Source organism: Lampris incognitus, chromosome 4 (assembly GCF_029633865.1).
Source record: "Lampris incognitus isolate fLamInc1 chromosome 4, fLamInc1.hap2, whole genome shotgun sequence".
In the NCBI taxonomy this organism is placed as follows: Eukaryota; Metazoa; Chordata; class Actinopteri; order Lampriformes; family Lampridae; genus Lampris; species Lampris incognitus.
The window spans coordinates 71,547,673-71,566,372 of record NC_079214.1 but is presented as its reverse complement, the minus strand read 5'-3'; the positions used below and the strand labels follow the sequence as shown (position 1 = coordinate 71,566,372).

The following is an 18,700-nucleotide window of genomic DNA, read 5'->3' as shown; positions in this document are numbered from 1 at the left end:
TCTTTTCGCCTGACAGTTAGGAGTTTCACCAGGGGGACGTAGCGCGTGGGAGGACCACACTATTCCCCCAGTCCCCCCCCCGAATAGACGTCCTGACTGACCAGAGGAGGCGCTAGTGCAGCGACCAGGACACATACCCACATCCAGCTTCCCACCCGCAGACATAGCCAATTGTATCTGTAGGGATGCCCAACCAAGCCAGAGGTATCACAGATTTGAACCAGTGATCCCCGTGTTGGGAGGCAACGGAATAGACCGCCACGCTACCTGGACGCCCCTAGAATGACTGTTCTACCTTTGGGATACCATGTTGCCCAGAAACACAGACTCTTAAGGGCCGTATTTAAAAGGTTATCTTGATGCATACCACTGTGAGTGTTTAAAGAGGACGAACACGGGATCTCACATGCTCTCTTTAGCTAAAGTTAGCAGAAACCTTTTAACAAAGCTTAAATTAAGTCAATTACCTTGTGAACCACATTCCTGGTCATGGCATCATTGCCGAGACAGCATGAGGTCTTTGGTTCTTGGCCTATCCCCACCTTACGCTACAGTTGGCTCCCATCTTCCTGCTCTCCAACATTTTCATGACACAGCCCATCAAACCAACACATTTGGCTATGGAGCCACATTTAACCACATTTTGTTCAGATTTTTAGACGAGGAGATGATATGAATTGAGCACAAGACGTTAGTGAAGTTATATTCTTTCCTACTCTGAAAGCGATAATCTCTCGTAAATTATATTACAGCAGAAATAAAACTACGTTGATGTCAATCCAGTGGAATTCCCTGGAAGTTTTGTCACTTCTCCTGACCTGTTGGTGACGATGCTGTTGCTGCCGCTCTCCCAGTCAGTGGCAGGGGTGTTACGGAGTAGCTTGTTCTTGCTGGTGTCTAGTGGGACCAGTACGTAGACCATGAGGCTGGCATAGTGTATGGCTTGGCTGAACACGGTGCTCTCCTCGTTTTTCACCAGTTCCTGTTGCCTCTCCTTGCTCAGCTTGGGCCACGTACGCAGCTGCTCCGCTGCCAGGTCCATGGCTGTCTGCTCTGCACCTCTGCCTGCTGCTGGGGCAAGGGGACCGTGGTCCTGGAACAAACGATCAGAAGAGATGGACAACAGGGTGAAAGGTCAGATGGACACAGCTGCAGGGCTGCCACAGGTCCAGATGACGCACTCAGTACAGCATGTAAGGATACCGTGACATGGTGTATGTTAGCATTTTCTGGATTTAAGAGGGGGAAGTTTGTGAATATAAGAATGCACCATCAATTAAGCATCAGATAGTTGCAGAGGGTACAGAGCAGGCTCCATGTGCACACTCCCGCTCCTGTACTTACGGTTAGCCTCATAGCGATGCCAACTTTCTCCTCTGTGGCAGTAAGGTAGAGGGCACGAATTTGGTTCTGGACCTCACTGTAGAATGTGGCCTCCCAGAACTGCTGGTTGGTCCAGATGGGGTGGTCCTGGACACAGGTGTAAGCAAACTGGTTCACTCCGGCAGCCAATTTCTGCAAGGACACAAAGATAGAATATTAAAATATGGTCGTTTTCATAGTTATAGTTTAGTTTCAATTGGTGACTGGGTCGTATATCGACGATTGAAGGGATGATCAACCACTGGTTTTTGTTTTTTGTTGCTGATATTAGGCAATTTTAACTAATTTACTATCAGAACTAAAATGGTGTAAAAATAATTTGCACCCTACTGTGAATTTGGAGATGTTTCTGGTGGAGCGGCATGCCTGCCTGCTGAGCCCTGTTAATCAGCACAAGTGATTTTTAAATCCTTAATAACAAACCAGTTTGCCGACTCTTTTCCACGGATCTGACGACGGGCACCTCTGTTCTACACATGCCTGCTCACCAATGCTCTGACCTCCATCAGAGTAGTTCACGTTCTGGATGTGACTCGGATTGTGATATTAAAGGTAAGATAATAATGTTAATGGGAACAGGATGCTGTGATAGTCACACCATGCACAGACACATAGACTTTTAAAAGGGAGCCGTTGTTTGAACTGAGGCACTACTATTAAGTAGACTTTTTAATGTTTAAATAATTTAAATACTTTAAATAAAATGTTCAAACTCTTTTATAAAGGTTTATTCATGTAAGTTTAACTGTATTGCTTGCAGAGAGCGTAAAAGTTTGATTATTTCATAATAATTTAAGAAACGCTAAACAAAATAAACTACTTAAATAAAACAAATATACTACCAACCAGGAAAAACACATAATATTCCCAAATACAAGCTATTACGTCTTGACCCCAAACTCAAGTCGTCCAAGCTGGTATTTCACTGCCGTGCAATGACATAACTCCTCCACCCCCCACCCCCGCCTGTCGAGCTGGAGGAGCCACGATTGGATGATATGAAAATAGAAATGCTCGCTCAACCCTATCGCAGTTATACGTGGAAGGGTTTAAGCTCAACAGCTGAAAGAGCCCATGTGTATCCGTAGTCAGAGTTCTGTTTCACTGAGCATTTACAATGCCATATTTTTTAGGAGTCCCCCCCCCCCATCGGTCGTGGAAACATCTGGGCTGCAGCAAGTCTGCCGACATCCTCATGAAAACAGTAGGCAAACAAAAAACAAAAGAAACGCTACCAAAGGTATTAAGTGAAATCAGTCATCACAACCTCACACTAACAGCAAACAAATCACCCTTCTTTCTAGCTATCTGGAGGTGTTTGGAGACAGGCCTGCTGCCTTTTCATGGGTTTGGACTGAACACTGAAGCACCTGCTGTTTGCCAAACTAGCTGCTGCAGTGATGGTGTAGCGACCTGCTGCAGGGTTTAAAGCCCCTCACAACTGGAAAAGTGTTGCAGGGTTTAAAGCCCCTCACAACTGTATAAGTGCTGCAGGATTTAAAGCCCCTCACAACTGTATAACTGTTGCAGGATTTAACGGCCCTCACAACTGTATATGCGTATGTACTACAGGGTTTAAAGTCCCTCACAACTGTATATATGTGCTGCAGGCTTTAAAACCTCTCACAACTGTATATATGTGCTGCAGGCTTTAAAACCTCTCACAACTGTATATATGTGCTGCAGGCTTTAAAGTCCCTCACAACTGTATAAATGTTGCTGGATTTAACGCCCCTCACAACTGCATATGTGCTGCAGGATTTAAAGCCCCTCACAACTGCATATGTGCTGCAGGATTTAAAGCCCCTCACAACTGTATATGTGCTGCAGGATTTAAAGCCCCTCACAACTGTATATGTGCTGCAGGCTTTAACACCCCCCACAACTGGAAAGTTTTGCAGGATTTAAAGCCCCTCACAACTGCATAAGTGCTGCAGGATTAAAAGCCCCTCAAAACTGTATATATGTGCTGCAGGATTTAAAACCTCTCACAAACATAAAACCCACAGGCAACACTGGAACTGCAGGATGACACTGCTAAGACACAATGGGCAAACTAGAATTATTATACTACTATGAACACCCATCCACCATTAAGCAAGCAGTGGTGCAAAGTATAGCAAAAAGTACTTTGTTACTGTACTTGAGTATTTTGAGGGCATTGTTGTACTTTACTTGGATATTTACATTTTTAGGAACCTCTATATTTAAGGCTAAATATTTTCTCAAAAATATTTCCACTTTTACTCTTGTACAATCTTCCTTAATACCATTACCTGTTAAAATATGTGCACATCTTCAGAAATACGGTGTAGTCAAGGTAAAGTTACTGAGTGATTAATTCAAATGAACACATTAACAAACAGGCAGCAAGTGTAAGCAGGCAGCTTATTTGATAATTTAGTTAAAATAATGCATGTATGGTGATGTAACACAAGTCTTAACTTGCCAGCTAGCTTGAGTTTTGTTTTCATGGTATTTGGAGAAAGTGACCAAAGGACCGTGACATGAAGACAGGGACAGTCAGGACCACCATGTCCATGTATGTGAGCTTGTTTCTCATGCTAAACACTGCGCTTGTACTGTAATGAGAAGTGGTGTGTTGTGTTGTATAACGCTAACAGTGAGTGTTCGGTACATTACAGATCCATGAGGTGCTTCACATCTGAACAGAGATGGGTGTTTCCCCCCTTATCAGAATCAACTTCATGAAGCTCAGAATGATGATGGTTATAACAATGTGGCCGTTTTTCTAGATTAACAGTAGTAACTCTGACTTGTATTTTTGATACTCAAGCGTATTTAATATCAGACACCATCGAGTCTTCTACTGAGGTAACATTCTTCTGGGGGAGTTTCACCCATACCTGTAAAATACCTTTACTTTTACTCAAAATGGATTTTAGTTATTCCTCTGCATGTATGTCCCCCCAGCCCCCATGAGCTGAGTCTGAGGGCCTGGTGCCTTTCTGTAGGAGGCTCACGCCAGTTATGAGACAAGCTTCTCATTTCTTTCTGTATGAAGGCTCACGCCAGTTATGAGACGAGCTTCTCATTTTTTTCTGTAGGAGGCTAACGGCAGTTATGAGATGAGCTTCTCATTTCGTTCTGTAGGAGGCTCATGCCAGTTATGACTCGAGCTTCTCATTTCTTTCTGTAGGAGGCTCACATCAGTTATGAGATGAGCTTCTCGTTTCTTTCTGTGGGAGGCTCACGTCAGCTATGAGATGAGCTTCTTATGAGTTGAGCTTCTCGTTTCTTTCTGTAGGAGGCTCACATCAGTTATGAGATGAGCTTCTCGTTTCTTTCTGTAGGAGGCTCAAGCCAGTTATGAGATGAGCTCCTCGTTTCTTTCTGTAGGAGGCTCATGCCAGTTATGACACAAGCTTCTTATTTCTTTCTGTAGGAGGCTCACGCCAGTTATGACACGTTTCTCATTTCTTTCTGTAGGAGGCTCACATCAGTTATGAGACGAGCTTCTCATTTCTTTCTGTAGGAAGGTTCATGCCAGTTATGACACAAACTTTCTTTCTGTAGGAGGCTCATGTCAGTTATGAGATGACCTTCTCGTTTCTTTCTGTAGGAGGCTCAGGTTAGTTATGAGATGAGCTTCTCATTTTTTTCTGTAGGAGGCTCACGCCAGTTATGAGACGAGCTTCCCGTTTCTTTCTGTAGGAGCCTCACATCAGTTATGAGATGAGCTTCTCATTTCTTTCTGTGGGAGGCTCACGTCAGTTATGAGACGAGCTTCTCGTTTCTTTCCGTAGGAGCCTCACATCAGTTATGAGATGAGCTTCTCGTTTCTTTCTGTAGGAAGGCTCACGTCAGTTATGAGATGAGCTTCTCATTTCTTTTTGTAGGGGGCTCACGTCAGTTATGAGACGAACTTCTTGTTTCTTTCTGTAGGAGGCTCACGTTAGTTATGCGACGAGCTTCTCATTTTTTTCTGTAGGAGGCTCACGTCAGTTATGAGATGAGCTTCTCGTTTCTTTCTGTAGGAAGGCTCATGCCAGTTATGACAAAAACTTCTCATTTCTTTCTGTAGGAGGCTCACGTCAGTTATGAGATGCCCTTCTTGTTTCTTTCTGTAGGAGGCTCAGGTTAGTTATGAGATGAGCTTCTCATTTTTTTCTGTAGGAGGCTCACACCAGTTATGAGACGAGCTTCCTGTTTCTTTCTGTAGGAGCCTCACATCAGTTATGAGATGAGCTTCTCATTTCTTTCTGTGGGAGGCTCACATCAGTTATGAGATGAGCTTCTCGTTTCTTTCTGTAGGAAGGCTCACGTCGGTTATGAGATGAGCTTCTCATTTCTTTTTGTAGGGGGCTCACGTCAGTTATGAGACGAGCTTCTTGTTTCTTTCTGTAGGAGGCTCACGTTAGTTATGCGACGAGCTTCTCATTTTTTTCTGTAGGAGGTTCACGTCAGTTATGAGATGAGCTTATCGTTTCTTTCTGTAGGAGGCTCACGTCAGTTATGAGATGAGCTTCTCGTTTCTTTCTGTGGGAGGCTCACGTCAGTTATGAGACGAGCTTCTTATGAGATGAGCTTCTCGTTTCTTTCTGTAGGAGGCTCACATCAGTTATGAGATGAGCTTCTTGTTTCTTTCTGTAGGAGGCTCATGCCGGTTATGAGATGAGCTCCTCGTTTCTTTCTGTAGGAGGCTCATGCCAGTTATGACACAAGCTTCTCATTTCTTTCTGTAGGAGGCTCACGCCAGTTATGACACGTTTCTCATTTCTTTCTGTAGGAGGCTCACATCAGTTATGAGACGAGCTTCTCATTTCTTTCTGTAGGAAGGCTCATGCCAGTTATGACACAAACTTCTCATTTCTTTCTGTAGGAGGCTCTGGTTAGTTATGAGATGAGCTTCTCATTTTTTTCTGTAGGAAGGCTCATGCCAGTTATGACACGAGCTTCTCGTTTCTTTCTGTAGGAGGCTCTGGTTAGTTATGAGACGAGCTTCTCATTTCTTTCTGTAGGAGGCTCACGTCAGTTATGAGATGAGCTTCTCATTTCTTTCTGTAGGAGGCTCACGCCAGTTATGAGACGAGCTTCTTGTTTCTTTCTGTAGGAGCCTCACGTCAGTTATGAGACGAGCTTCTCATTTCTTTCTGTAGGAGGCTCACGTCAGTTATGAGACGAGCTTCTCATTTCTTTCTGTAGGAGGCTCACGTCAGTTATGAGATGAGCTTCTCATTTCTTTTCGTAGGGGGCTCACGTCAGTTATGAGACGAGCTTCTCATTTCTTTCTGTAGGAGTCTCACGTCAGTTATGAGATGAGCTTCTCATTTCTTTTTGTAGGGGGCTCACGTCAGTTATGAGATGAGCTTCTCATTTCTTTCTGTAGGAGGCTCACGTCAGTTATGAGACAAGCTTCTAATTTCTTTCCCCTTCTGAGTCCAATATTCAAACACCATCATGGCTTCCATCATCACTTCACAGTCTCCCCTGGGATGACTGAGGTAGACTACAGACCAGCAGGCTGCAACAGACTACAGACCAGCAGGTTAAAACAGACTACAGACCAGCAGGCTACAACAGACTACTGACTAGCAGGCTGCTGTGGTCACCACAGACAGAATCAACACGTGTATTCTCAGTTGCATGCTGCAGAGTGTGATGTGTGAGAAGCTTACTGGAAGCTGCATGTTAGAACACTGCCCAGATTGATGCTTGTGCCATCTTAAGTAATTCTACACTTGCTGAGGAAAAAGTCTCCTTTTCCAACACCATGGATGATGGATGAGAAAAAGAGAACAAATCTCTCTGACCAAGGCACTCCATGTAATTACAAAAGTCTTTATTGAAACTTGGACATATCCAAAAAGGACCTAAAAATGCCTGGCATTCAAATGGCATTTTTAGGTCCTTTTTGGATATGTCCAAGTTTCAATAAAGACTTTTTTAATTACACGGAGTGCCTTGGTCAGAGAGATTTGTTCTCTTTTTCTCATCTGAAACTACTAACCTTGGACCAAAGAGCACCCAACAAATATATTACTTAACTACAGAGAGGACTGAGCACGCCACTGACTCCAAACATATGCACCATGGATGACGGGTTCCAGCGATGTGGGACAACCTTCCAGAAAAAAACACAACCTCAAAGTGTAGGTGTGGAAGTAAGAGTTGGTCATAACATACTAACTGATAGCAGAGATCACCAAGGACTGGATATCAAATACTGCAACACCGGAAATGAATGTGGAACAACAACTTTTATTAAGTAGGACATGACTACGGTGAAAAACACAGCATACAAAAGTAAGACAGCAAAAACGGTGCTGTGCTTCCTTAAACAACACAACCCACAACCTATCCGCCTATATTATGATATTCTCTCAGAGAACATGCTCACACAGAGTGTGTAATTTTGATAACTTGCTATAACCGGAAACTAAAGTTCACGTTGCTCGAAGGCAGACAAACTCATTCTTATCAGTCACCCTGCAGAGCATCAGTAGATGTCATTGGTTGAGGACAGCAGCTTGGCCCCTCCCCTTTGGGTTTAGGTCAGGTCAATGATATGCTTAGAAAAGCCTACTTCTTTATAGTACATCCATCTGACCCACTTCCTCGCCCTCACTCTGCTGTACCGTCCGCCTATTATGTATTCATTTACTGGACTACTTTCAGCAAAGAGATATTTACATAAATACATATTTACATAAATACACATATACATATTTACATTATGTAGTCTCTAGTCTAACGTGTTGTGTTGTGTCACTAAATACATATTTCATGTGTAGTGTAATGTGTTGTGTTGTGTCATGTCACTAAATACATATTTACATAAATACATATTCAAATGTGTAGTGTAACGTGTTCCGTTGTGTCATTGAATACATACTTAATGTGTAGTGTACATAAATAAATACATATTTACATAAATACATATTTAATGTGTAATGTGTTGTGTCACCAAATACATATTTAATGTGTAGTGTAACGTGTTGTGTCACTAAATACATACTTAACTGATCACTGCCAGCTGTTTTCAGCTTCCGCCTTCGTGAGCGGCGGCCTCGTGAGATCGACAACTTTTATTTTTCTTTTATTAGTTCTTTATATTCTGCCCTAACCTCCTCATTTTGTTCTGATTTAGCTATTTTCTGTGCTTAGTTCACTTATAGCTAGATTATCTAGTTTCTTTCTTATACGAATCTTGTGTTTAGTAGGTAGCTTCCTGTTCCCTGTTTGTTACTAGCTTTGAGCTTAGCCTAGCTTAGCAGTTAGCTCTATTACATTTGCAGTCAACGCAGCCTCGTTAAAACGATGGTTTGTGGTGACTGCTCCGTAGTTACAGACAGGTTGTCTCTACTAGAGAGACGTGTCCGTGAGTTAGAGCAGCTGCTTTCGGCTAGGATTACGTTAGACGTGACAGGCACTCCAGATAGCCTTAGCCCCGGGCCTGACAGCAGGCCTGCTATTGTTAGCACTAGCTCAGTAGCCCCGGGCCTGACAGCAGGCCTGCTATTGTTAGCACTAGCTCAGTAGCCCCGGGCCTGACAGCAGGCTTGCTATTGTTAGCACTAGCTCAGCTTCGTCGGCAGATGCGGCGGAGTTTGTCTCCGTTTACCAGCATGGGAAGGCTCGAAAGAGCAAGCCACCGGTCGTGTGGCCTGGTCTGCAGTCACCTCTCCCGACTGCAAACCGGTTTTCCCCCCTCACCAGCCCTGTTGGTAGTCCTACCGGCCAGTGTGCTTCTCCCGCTCCTGTCGACAGAGTAAAGCAACGCACGCTAGTGATAGGAGACTCCATTACCCGCAATGTTAGATTAGCTTCGCCAGCCTTGGTTCACCGTTTACCCGGGGCCAGAGTCTCCGACACAGAGGCTAATCTTAGGGTGCTGGCATCACGGAGGGAGAGTCAGGGAACCCAGGCACACAAGCACCACTACTTTCAGCAACACTGTTATTCATGTCGGCACCAATAATGCTAGGATGAAGCAATCAGAGATCACAAAAGCCAGCCTAGTCAGAATGCTTGAGTTTGCCAGAAAGATGTGTCAGCATCGGTTAATTATCTCTGGTCCCTTACCTGTGAGGGGCAATGATGAGATGTACAGTAGGCTCACCTCAATGAACCGCTGGCTGGCTCGTTACTGTAATGAGCAGGGATTCGGCTTCGTTGATAACTGCCCTTCTTTCTGGGGCCGCCCTTACCTGCTGAAGGCGGACGGCATTCACCCTACTGGGGAAGGTGCCGCTCTTTTGTCTAGCAATATAGATAGCTGTTTACGTTTAGTTTGTCAGTAGGGACTTATAATGCAGCAGGTTGCAGGTGATTAGAGAGCCTGCTAGGTTTAAATCTAGTGCGGATGTGGAGTCAAGTAGTTTAATTAATGTTAGTCAGGGAATTTCTCATAGTGTAGATTATTCGCCTGATAGCTTGGTCTATAACACTGAGACTGTCTCCCTACCCTGCTGTATAGTTCCCAAGCTCTCCTCTCCTAAATGTGTGAATCACAATAATCTAGTAATTATTCCTACCACTGGTAGTGGTGAGATGTGCGACAAAGTACCCAATAATCTACAAAACCAAACAGCTAATGTTATCAAGAATGTGACCACATATCGTCCAAAGCGTTGGTGGCCAAAACTCTCAACAAGGTATCTAATTCCAATTAATCTTTCACCTATTACTGGCTCTAAAGCTCTGCCTACTACTGATCACTTCCACAAGACGCTTAAATTTTGTTTCATAAATATCAGATCACTGTCTACCAAAGCCTTACTAATAAATGATCTGATTCTTGAACATAGTTTTGATACGATTGGGTTATGTGAAACATGGCTGAAACCAAATGTTTTCCTTCCCTTAAATGAAGCTTCCCCACCTAACTATATTTATGCCCATGTAGCTCGGGCAAATAAACAAAGTGGGGGTGTTGCCTTAATATGTAAATCTATTTTCAATCTGACTTCTAGACTTGAATCTAAATTCCAGTCTTTTGAGTCTCTTATTCTTGGTCCATCTCCCTCAGCCATGAATAGACTCGGCTCAGTCCAAATTGTGATACTCTATTGGCCTCCTGGCTGTTACTCGTTATTTCTTGAAGAATTTGGAGAATTTGTCTCAGGCCTTGTTACTCACTCTGATGAGATTCTAATTCTAGGTGATTTCAATATTCATCTGAATAAGGCTGCTGATCCTCTAAGTAAAGCCTTTCTGGCACTAGTTGATACTTTTGGGTTCACTCAGTTTGTTCAAGAGTCGACTCATTGCAGTGGTAACACCCTTGATTTGGTTTTATCTAAAGGAATAGCTGTTTCTGATCTGACTGTCTTACCAACCACATCTGCTGTGTCTGATCATTTTCTCATCAAATTTGAAGCATTATTGGCCTGTCCAGTTAATGTCAGCACAGATGTAATTGCCACTCGCCATATCGGTCCCTCCACTGTAGCTGCATTTGGCCAGCAGCTGCCTGAAGTCTTGGCTCCTTTCACTGTGGTAAATGACTCTGTTGAAAATTTCACTAGTGACTTAAATGTGGCCTTCTCTAGTCTCCTCGATTCAGTTGCACCTCTCACTACCAGAGCTAGGCGACTAAAGAGGCCTACACCCTGGTTTATGAGACACATGCTCTTAAGCGGACCTGGAGGAGACTGGAATGTAAATGGCGAAAATCGAAATTGTAAGCTTTTTACCTATCGTGGCACGAGTGTTTATTGAAATACAAGCGTGCTTTATCTACTGCAAAAACATCGTATCTCTCTCACTTAATAAATATTAATAAACATAACCCCCAATTTCTCTTTGACACTGTATCTAAACTTACTAAAAAGCAGTCGTCTATTAGCTGCTCACCATTCACAGCCAAAGAATTTCTAGATTTTTTCTGCAATAAGGTTGATGAGATCTTAAACAAAATTAGTTCTTCAACTCCATCTACTCCTGCAGATCCTGTCGTACTAAATTCATATCTACACAATGAGTCACTGTCAGTTCCAGTTATTACAGCTTTTGAGACTATCTCTCTTGATACTTTGACTAAGTTCGTGTCAGCTTTTAAACCAACTGCTTGCCTACTTGATCCCTTACCAGCAAAACTTTTTAAAGACCTCTGGCCTTTTCTTGGACCTACAATGCTAGACATCGTTAATTCATCTCTTACTACTGGCATTGTTCCCAGAAGTTTTGAGACAGCTGTGGTTAAACCTCTACTTAAAAAACCGCACCTTGATCCAGGGTCTCTTATTAACTATCGGCCAGTCTCTAATCTTCCATTCTTCTCTAAAGTACTAGAGAGAGTTGTGTATCAACAACTTTCGACCCATATAAAAGAAAACCATCTATATGAACCTTTTCAGTCGGCTTTCAGGCACTGTCACTCCACTGGAACTGCTCTGACCAGAGTGGTAAATGATCTTTTACTGGCTATTGACTCTGATTCCACTTCTGTGCTTCTAATACTGGACGTCAGTGCAGCCTTTAACACCACTGATCACTGTATACTTTTAGATAGATTAAACTGTAATTTTGGTATCTATGGCTTAGCTCTCTCTTGGCTTAAGTCCTACTTATCTGCAAGAACACATTGTGTCTGCTATAATAATATTATATCAAAATTTTCTGAAGTTAAATATGGTGTGCCTCAGGGCTCAGTTCTTGGCCCTCTACTTTTCTCTCTTTACATTACACCTCTTGGCCAAATTATACGCAGTTATGGAATAAATTTCCATTGTTATGCTGATGATACTCAGTTGTAAGTGCCTATAAGGGCTGATGATCATACTCAAATCACTAACTTAGAGGCCTGCTTGGCTACTGTGAAAAACTGGATGTCACTCAACTTTCTGCTTTTAAATTCAGATAAAACCGAGATGCTAGTCATTGGCCCGTTTGATCCCAGCCTTTCCTTTGATAAGCACATTAAAGAAATCACAAAGACTACCTTTTCTCAATTACGTAACATAGCTAAAATTCGGTCTTTTCTCTCCATGGCTGACGCAGAGTCTCCAATACATGCATTTGTTTCATCCAGACTTGATTACTGTAATGTTCTGTTCCCAGGTCTGCCACATTCTAGTACTAAAAGTCTTCAGATGGTTCGGAATGCTGCACATAGAATCCTAACTAAAACTATGAAATGTGACCATATTACACCAATTCTTGCCTCCCTTCATTGGCTTCCTATCCATGTTAGATCAGAATACAAGGTGCTTCTGCTGACTTATAAAATCCTAAATGGGCTTGCCCCATCCAATCTGTCTGATCTCCTTAAACCTTACATGGCATCTCGAGCTCTTCGTTCTCAAAATACAGGGCTCCTGTGTGTACCCAGAGCTAAAAAGAAGTCAGCTGGTGGCAGGGCCTTTTCCTATCCGTCTCCATTGTTGTGGAATAACCTGCCTGCTGCCATCAGACAATCAGAGTTTGTTGAGTCTTTAAATCCAAACTTAAAACTCATCTTTTTGCCTTAGTTTACAGTTAGTTGCCTTTAAGTTGAGTGCTTCACAACCTGTACTGGATAGCGGGTTGGTTTTCTGTCTCAATTAATTTACCAACCACTGTTCTGCCGATGAGATTATTGTGTATAGATTACAGAGTATAGATTACGACTAATTGATGACTTCATTGATTATGGCTAATGACTATTGCAAACTGTTCTCTTCTCTAACATGTCTTTTCTCTCTCTCTGAATGATGTCTTCTCCTTTCTCTTTCTCTGTGTTTGAACGGTGTGATGTGAGTCTCTCTTGCGTGCATGTGCAGTCGGTTCTCCTCCCAGGTCTCCATGGTGATGGTGGTCGCCATTTGGATGCTGCCTGCCCTTCCACTCCTCACATAAGTTTTTCTTTTTTTACATGATGATGCTGGTCGCGTGGCTTGGGTCCTGGACTGCTCCATTGGCATGTGGACACTGCTTGGCATCCTGTGCATCATGTTCTTCATAAATTTTATGTCCATTATAATTCTGTTCTCCTCTTTCAATGTTGTATTATGTAAATTGCGTGAACACAACATCCATTGCACGCTGTCCGTCTTGGGAGAGAGATCCTCCTCTGTTGCTCTCCCTGAGGTTTCTCCCTATTTTTTCTCCCTGTTAAAGGGTTTTTTAGGGAGGTGTTCCTTATCCGATGGGAGGGTCTAAGGTCAGGATGTTGTGTTGCTGTTAAGCCCACTGAGGCAAATTTGTAATTTGTGATATTGGGCTATACAAATAAAATTGATTTGATTTGATTTAGTGTAACGTGTTGTGTTGTGTCACTAAACACATACTTAATGTGTAGTGTAACGTGTTTACATGAATACATTAATACATATCTAATGTGTAGTGTAATGTGTTGTGTTGTGTCACTAAATACATACTTAATGTGTAGTGTAACATGTTGTGTCGTGTCAATAAATACATACTTAATGTGTAGTTTAACGTGTTTACATGAATACATACGTATATACATAAATACATATTTAATGTGTAGTGTAACATGTTGTGTTGTGCAGCCTTGCAGTACACCAGCGGGGACTCGAGCAGGCCGACACAGCACAAGATCATTAATCTGGCCCGTTCTCTCTCCACAGACAGAAATTACAACATTACCTCTACCACTGTCACAGGAACGCTATGTACCACAACACAATAACTGTGAGTACTGACTTACTGACAGGAACTGTGGGGACGCTGCTAGAGAGGCCATGATTGAATGGACAGAGACAAATGTGTGGCTATGAAGATAGGGGGGAATGGGGCTAAAGATGGTGGTGGTCAAGCTAACAGACTAGCAGATTACTCTAACACACTACATAGTCCAGACCACATACACACAGGTCCGACATACATAGTGCAGACCACATACAAACAGGTCAGACACACATAGTCCGACCACATACACACAGGTCAGACACACATAGTCCGACCACATACACACAGGTCCAGCATACATAGTCCAGACCACATACACACAGGTCAAACATACATAGTCTAGACCACATACACACAGGTCAGACATATATAGTCCAGACCACATACACACAGGGCCACCATAAATAGTCTAGACCACATACACACAGGGCCACCATAAATATTCTAGACCACATACACACAGGTCTGACATACATAGTCCAGACCACATACACAAAGGTCCGACATACATAGTCTAGACCACATACACACAGGTCAGACATACATAGTCCAGACCACATACACACAGGTCCAACATACATAGTAAGACCACATACACACAGGTCAGACATACATAGTCCAGACCACATACACACAGGTCCAACATACATAGTCTAGACCAAATACACACAGGTCTGACATACATAGTCTAGACCACATACACACAGGTCAGACATACATAGTCCAGACCACAGACACACAGGTACGACATACATAGACCACATACACACAGGTCCGACATACATAGTCCAGACCACATACACACAGGTCAAACATACATAGTCTAGACCACATACATACAGGTCAGACATACATAGTCCAGACCACATACACACAGGTCAGACCACATACACACAGGTCAGACATACATAGTCCAGACCACATACACACAGGTCAGACCACATACACACAGGTAAGACCTACATGATGGATGAATAACTAGTGACGTAGGAGGGACATAGCCCTCTGCTGTCATGCAGCAGAGGGCTATGTGGTCATGTAGATGTGGTTTATCTCCAGCCTGAACACTCTGCCTGCCTGGCTGGCTGTTTGTATGTGGTGATGTGGACGAGGTCTATCTCCAGTTTGAACACTCTGCCTGCCTGGCTGGCTGTTTGTATGTGGTGATGTGGACGAGGTCTATCTCCAGCCTGAACACTCCGCCTGCCTGTTTGTTTGTATGTGGTGATGTAGACGGGGTTTATCTCCAGCCTGAACACTCCGCCTGCCTGTTTGTTTGTATGTGGTGATGTAGACGGGGTTTATATCCAGCCTGAACACTCCGCCTGCCTGGCTGTTTGTATGTGGTGATGTAGACGTGGTTTATCGCCAGCCTGAACACTCCGCCTGCCTGGCTGTTTGTATGTGGTGATGTGGACGGGGTTTATCTCCAGCCTGAACACTCCGCCTGCCTGGCTGTTTGTATATGGTGATGTAGATGGGGTTTATCTCCAGCCTGAACACGCTGCCTGCCTGGTTGTTTTTATGTGGTGATGTAGACGGGGTTTATCTCCAGCCTGAACACGCTGCCTGACTGGTTCTTTGTATGTGGTGATGTAGATGGGGTTTATCTCCAGCCTGAACACTCCGCCTGCCTGGCTGTTTGTATGTGGTGATGTGGACGGGGTTTATCTCCAGCCTGAACACTCCGCCTGCCTGGCTGTTTGTATATGGTGATGTGGACGGGGTTTATCTCCAGCCTGAACACTCCGCCTGCCTGGCTGTTTGTATATGGTGATGTAGACGGGGTTTATCTCCAGCCTGAACACTCCGCCTGCCTGGCTGTTTGTATATGGTGATGTGGACGGGGTTTATCTCCAGCCTGAACACTCCGCCTGGCTGGCTGTTTGTATGTGGTGATGTGGACGGGGTTTATCTCCAGCCTGAACACTCCGCCTGGCTGGCTGTTTGTATGTGGTGATGTAGACGTGGTTTATCTCCAGCCTGAACACTCCGCCTGCCTGGTTGTTTGTATCTGGTGATGTGGACGGGGTTTATCTCCAGCCTGAACACTCCGCCTGCCTGGCTGTTTGTATGCGGTGATGTGGACGGGGTTTATCTCCAGCCTGAACACTCCGCCTGCCTGGCTGTTTGTATGCGGTGATGTGGATGGGGTTTATCTCCAGCCTGAACACTCCGCCTGCCTGGCTGTTTGTATGTGGTGATGTGGACGTGGTTCATCTCTAGCCTGAACACTCCGCCTGCCTGGTTCTTTGTATGTGGTGATGTAGACGTGGTTTATCTCCAGCCTGAACACTCCGCCTGCCTGGCTGTTTGTATGTGGTGATGTAGACGTGGTTTATCTCCAGCCTGAACACTCCGCCTGCCTGGTTGTTTGTATGTGGTGATGTGGACGTGGTTTATCTCCAGCCTGAACACTCCGCCTGCCTGGTTGTTTGTATGTGGTTATGTGGATGGGGTTTATCTCCAGCCTGAACACTCTGCCTGCCTGGTTGTTTGTATGCGGTGATGTGGACGGGGTTTATCTCCAGCCTGAACACTCCGCCTGCCTGGTTGTTTGTATGTGGTGATGTGGATGGGGTTTATCTCCAGCCTGAACACTCCGCCTGCCTGGCTGTTGTATGTGGTGATGTAGACGTGGTTTATCTCCAGCCTGAACACTCCGCCTGCCTGGCTGTTTGTATGTGGTGATGTAGACGTGGTTTATCTCCAGCCTGAACACTCTGCCTGCCTGGTTGTTTGTATGTGGTGATGTGGACGTGGTTTATCTCCAGCCTGAACACTCTGCCTGCCTGGCTGGCTGTTTGTATGTGGTGATGTGGACGAGGTCTATCTCCAGTTTGAACACTCTGCCTGCCTGGCTGGCTGTTTGTATGTGGTGATGTGGACGAGGTCTATCTCCAGCCTGAACACTCCGCCTGCCTGTTTGTTTGTATGTGGTGATGTAGACGGGGTTTATCTCCAGCCTGAACACTCCGCCTGCCTGTTTGTTTGTATGTGGTGATGTAGACGGGGTTTATATCCAGCCTGAACACTCCGCCTGCCTGGCTGTTTGTATGTGGTGATGTAGACGTGGTTTATCGCCAGCCTGAACACTCCGCCTGCCTGGCTGTTTGTATGTGGTGATGTGGACGGGGTTTATCTCCAGCCTGAACACTCCGCCTGCCTGGCTGTTTGTATATGGTGATGTAGATGGGGTTTATCTCCAGCCTGAACACGCTGCCTGCCTGGTTGTTTTTATGTGGTGATGTGGACGGGGTTTATCTCCAGCCTGAACACGCTGCCTGACTGGTTCTTTGTATGTGGTGATGTAGATGGGGTTTATCTCCAGCCTGAACACTCCGCCTGCCTGGCTGTTTGTATGTGGTGATGTGGACGGGGTTTATCTCCAGCCTGAACACTCCGCCTGCCTGGCTGTTTGTATATGGTGATGTGGACGGGGTTTATCTCCAGCCTGAACACTCCGCCTGCCTGGCTGTTTGTATATGGTGATGTAGACGGGGTTTATCTCCAGCCTGAACACTCCGCCTGCCTGGCTGTTTGTATATGGTGATGTGGACGGGGTTTATCTCCAGCCTGAACACTCCGCCTGGCTGGCTGTTTGTATGTGGTGATGTGGACGGGGTTTATCTCCAGCCTGAACACTCCGCCTGGCTGGCTGTTTGTATGTGGTGATGTAGACGTGGTTTATCTCCAGCCTGAACACTCCGCCTGCCTGGTTGTTTGTATCTGGTGATGTGGACGGGGTTTATCTCCAGCCTGAACACTCCGCCTGCCTGGCTGTTTGTATGCGGTGATGTGGACGGGGTTTATCTCCAGCCTGAACACTCCGCCTGCCTGGCTGTTTGTATGCGGTGATGTGGATGGGGTTTATCTCCAGCCTGAACACTCCGCCTGCCTGGCTGTTTGTATGTGGTGATGTGGACGTGGTTCATCTCTAGCCTGAACACTCCGCCTGCCTGGTTCTTTGTATGTGGTGATGTAGACGTGGTTTATCTCCAGCCTGAACACTCCGCCTGCCTGGCTGTTTGTATGTGGTGATGTAGACGTGGTTTATCTCCAGCCTGAACACTCCGCCTGCCTGGTTGTTTGTATGTGGTGATGTGGACGTGGTTTATCTCCAGCCTGAACACTCCGCCTGCCTGGTTGTTTGTATGTGGTTATGTGGATGGGGTTTATCTCCAGCCTGAACACTCTGCCTGCCTGGTTGTTTGTATGCGGTGATGTGGACGGGGTTTATCTCCAGCCTGAACACTCCGCCTGCCTGGTTGTTTGTATGTGGTGATGTGGATGGGGTTTATCTCCAGCCTGAACACTCCGCCTGCCTGGCTGTTGTATGTGGTGATGTAGACGTGGTTTATCTCCAGCCTGAACACTCCGCCTGCCTGGCTGTTTGTATGTGGTGATGTAGACGTGGTTTATCTCCAGCCTGAACACTCTGCCTGCCTGGTTGTTTGTATGTGGTGATGTGGACGTGGTTTATCTCCAGCCTGAACACTCCGCCTGCCTGGTTGTTTGTATGTGGTTATGTGGATGGGGTTTATCTCCAGCCTGAACACTCCGCCTGCCTGGTTGTTTGTATGTGGTGATGTGGACGGGGTTTATCTCCAGCCTGAACACGCTGCCTGACTGGTTCTTTGTATGTGGTGATGTAGACGGGGTTTATCTCCAGCCTGAACACTCCGCCTGCCTGGTTGTTTGTATGTGGTGATGTAGACGT

The 18,700-nt window shown here is 44.9% G+C and overlaps 1 protein-coding gene across 3 annotated transcripts in view; it reads right to left on the bottom strand.

Annotated features, from left to right (window-relative positions):
• sbf2 (SET binding factor 2) overlaps positions 1–18,700 on the bottom strand; it is a 364,253-nt gene that overhangs the window by 96,759 nt on the left and 248,794 nt on the right. For all 3 annotated transcript variants that reach the window (XM_056278149.1, XM_056278150.1, XM_056278151.1), the window contains exons 18-19: positions 1,345–1,515; positions 819–1,093 (exon numbers count right to left, since the gene is read on the bottom strand). In XM_056278149.1, coding sequence (XP_056134124.1) covers positions 819–1,093; positions 1,345–1,515 — 446 coding nt within the window. The remainder of the gene's footprint in view (positions 1–818; positions 1,094–1,344; positions 1,516–18,700) is intronic.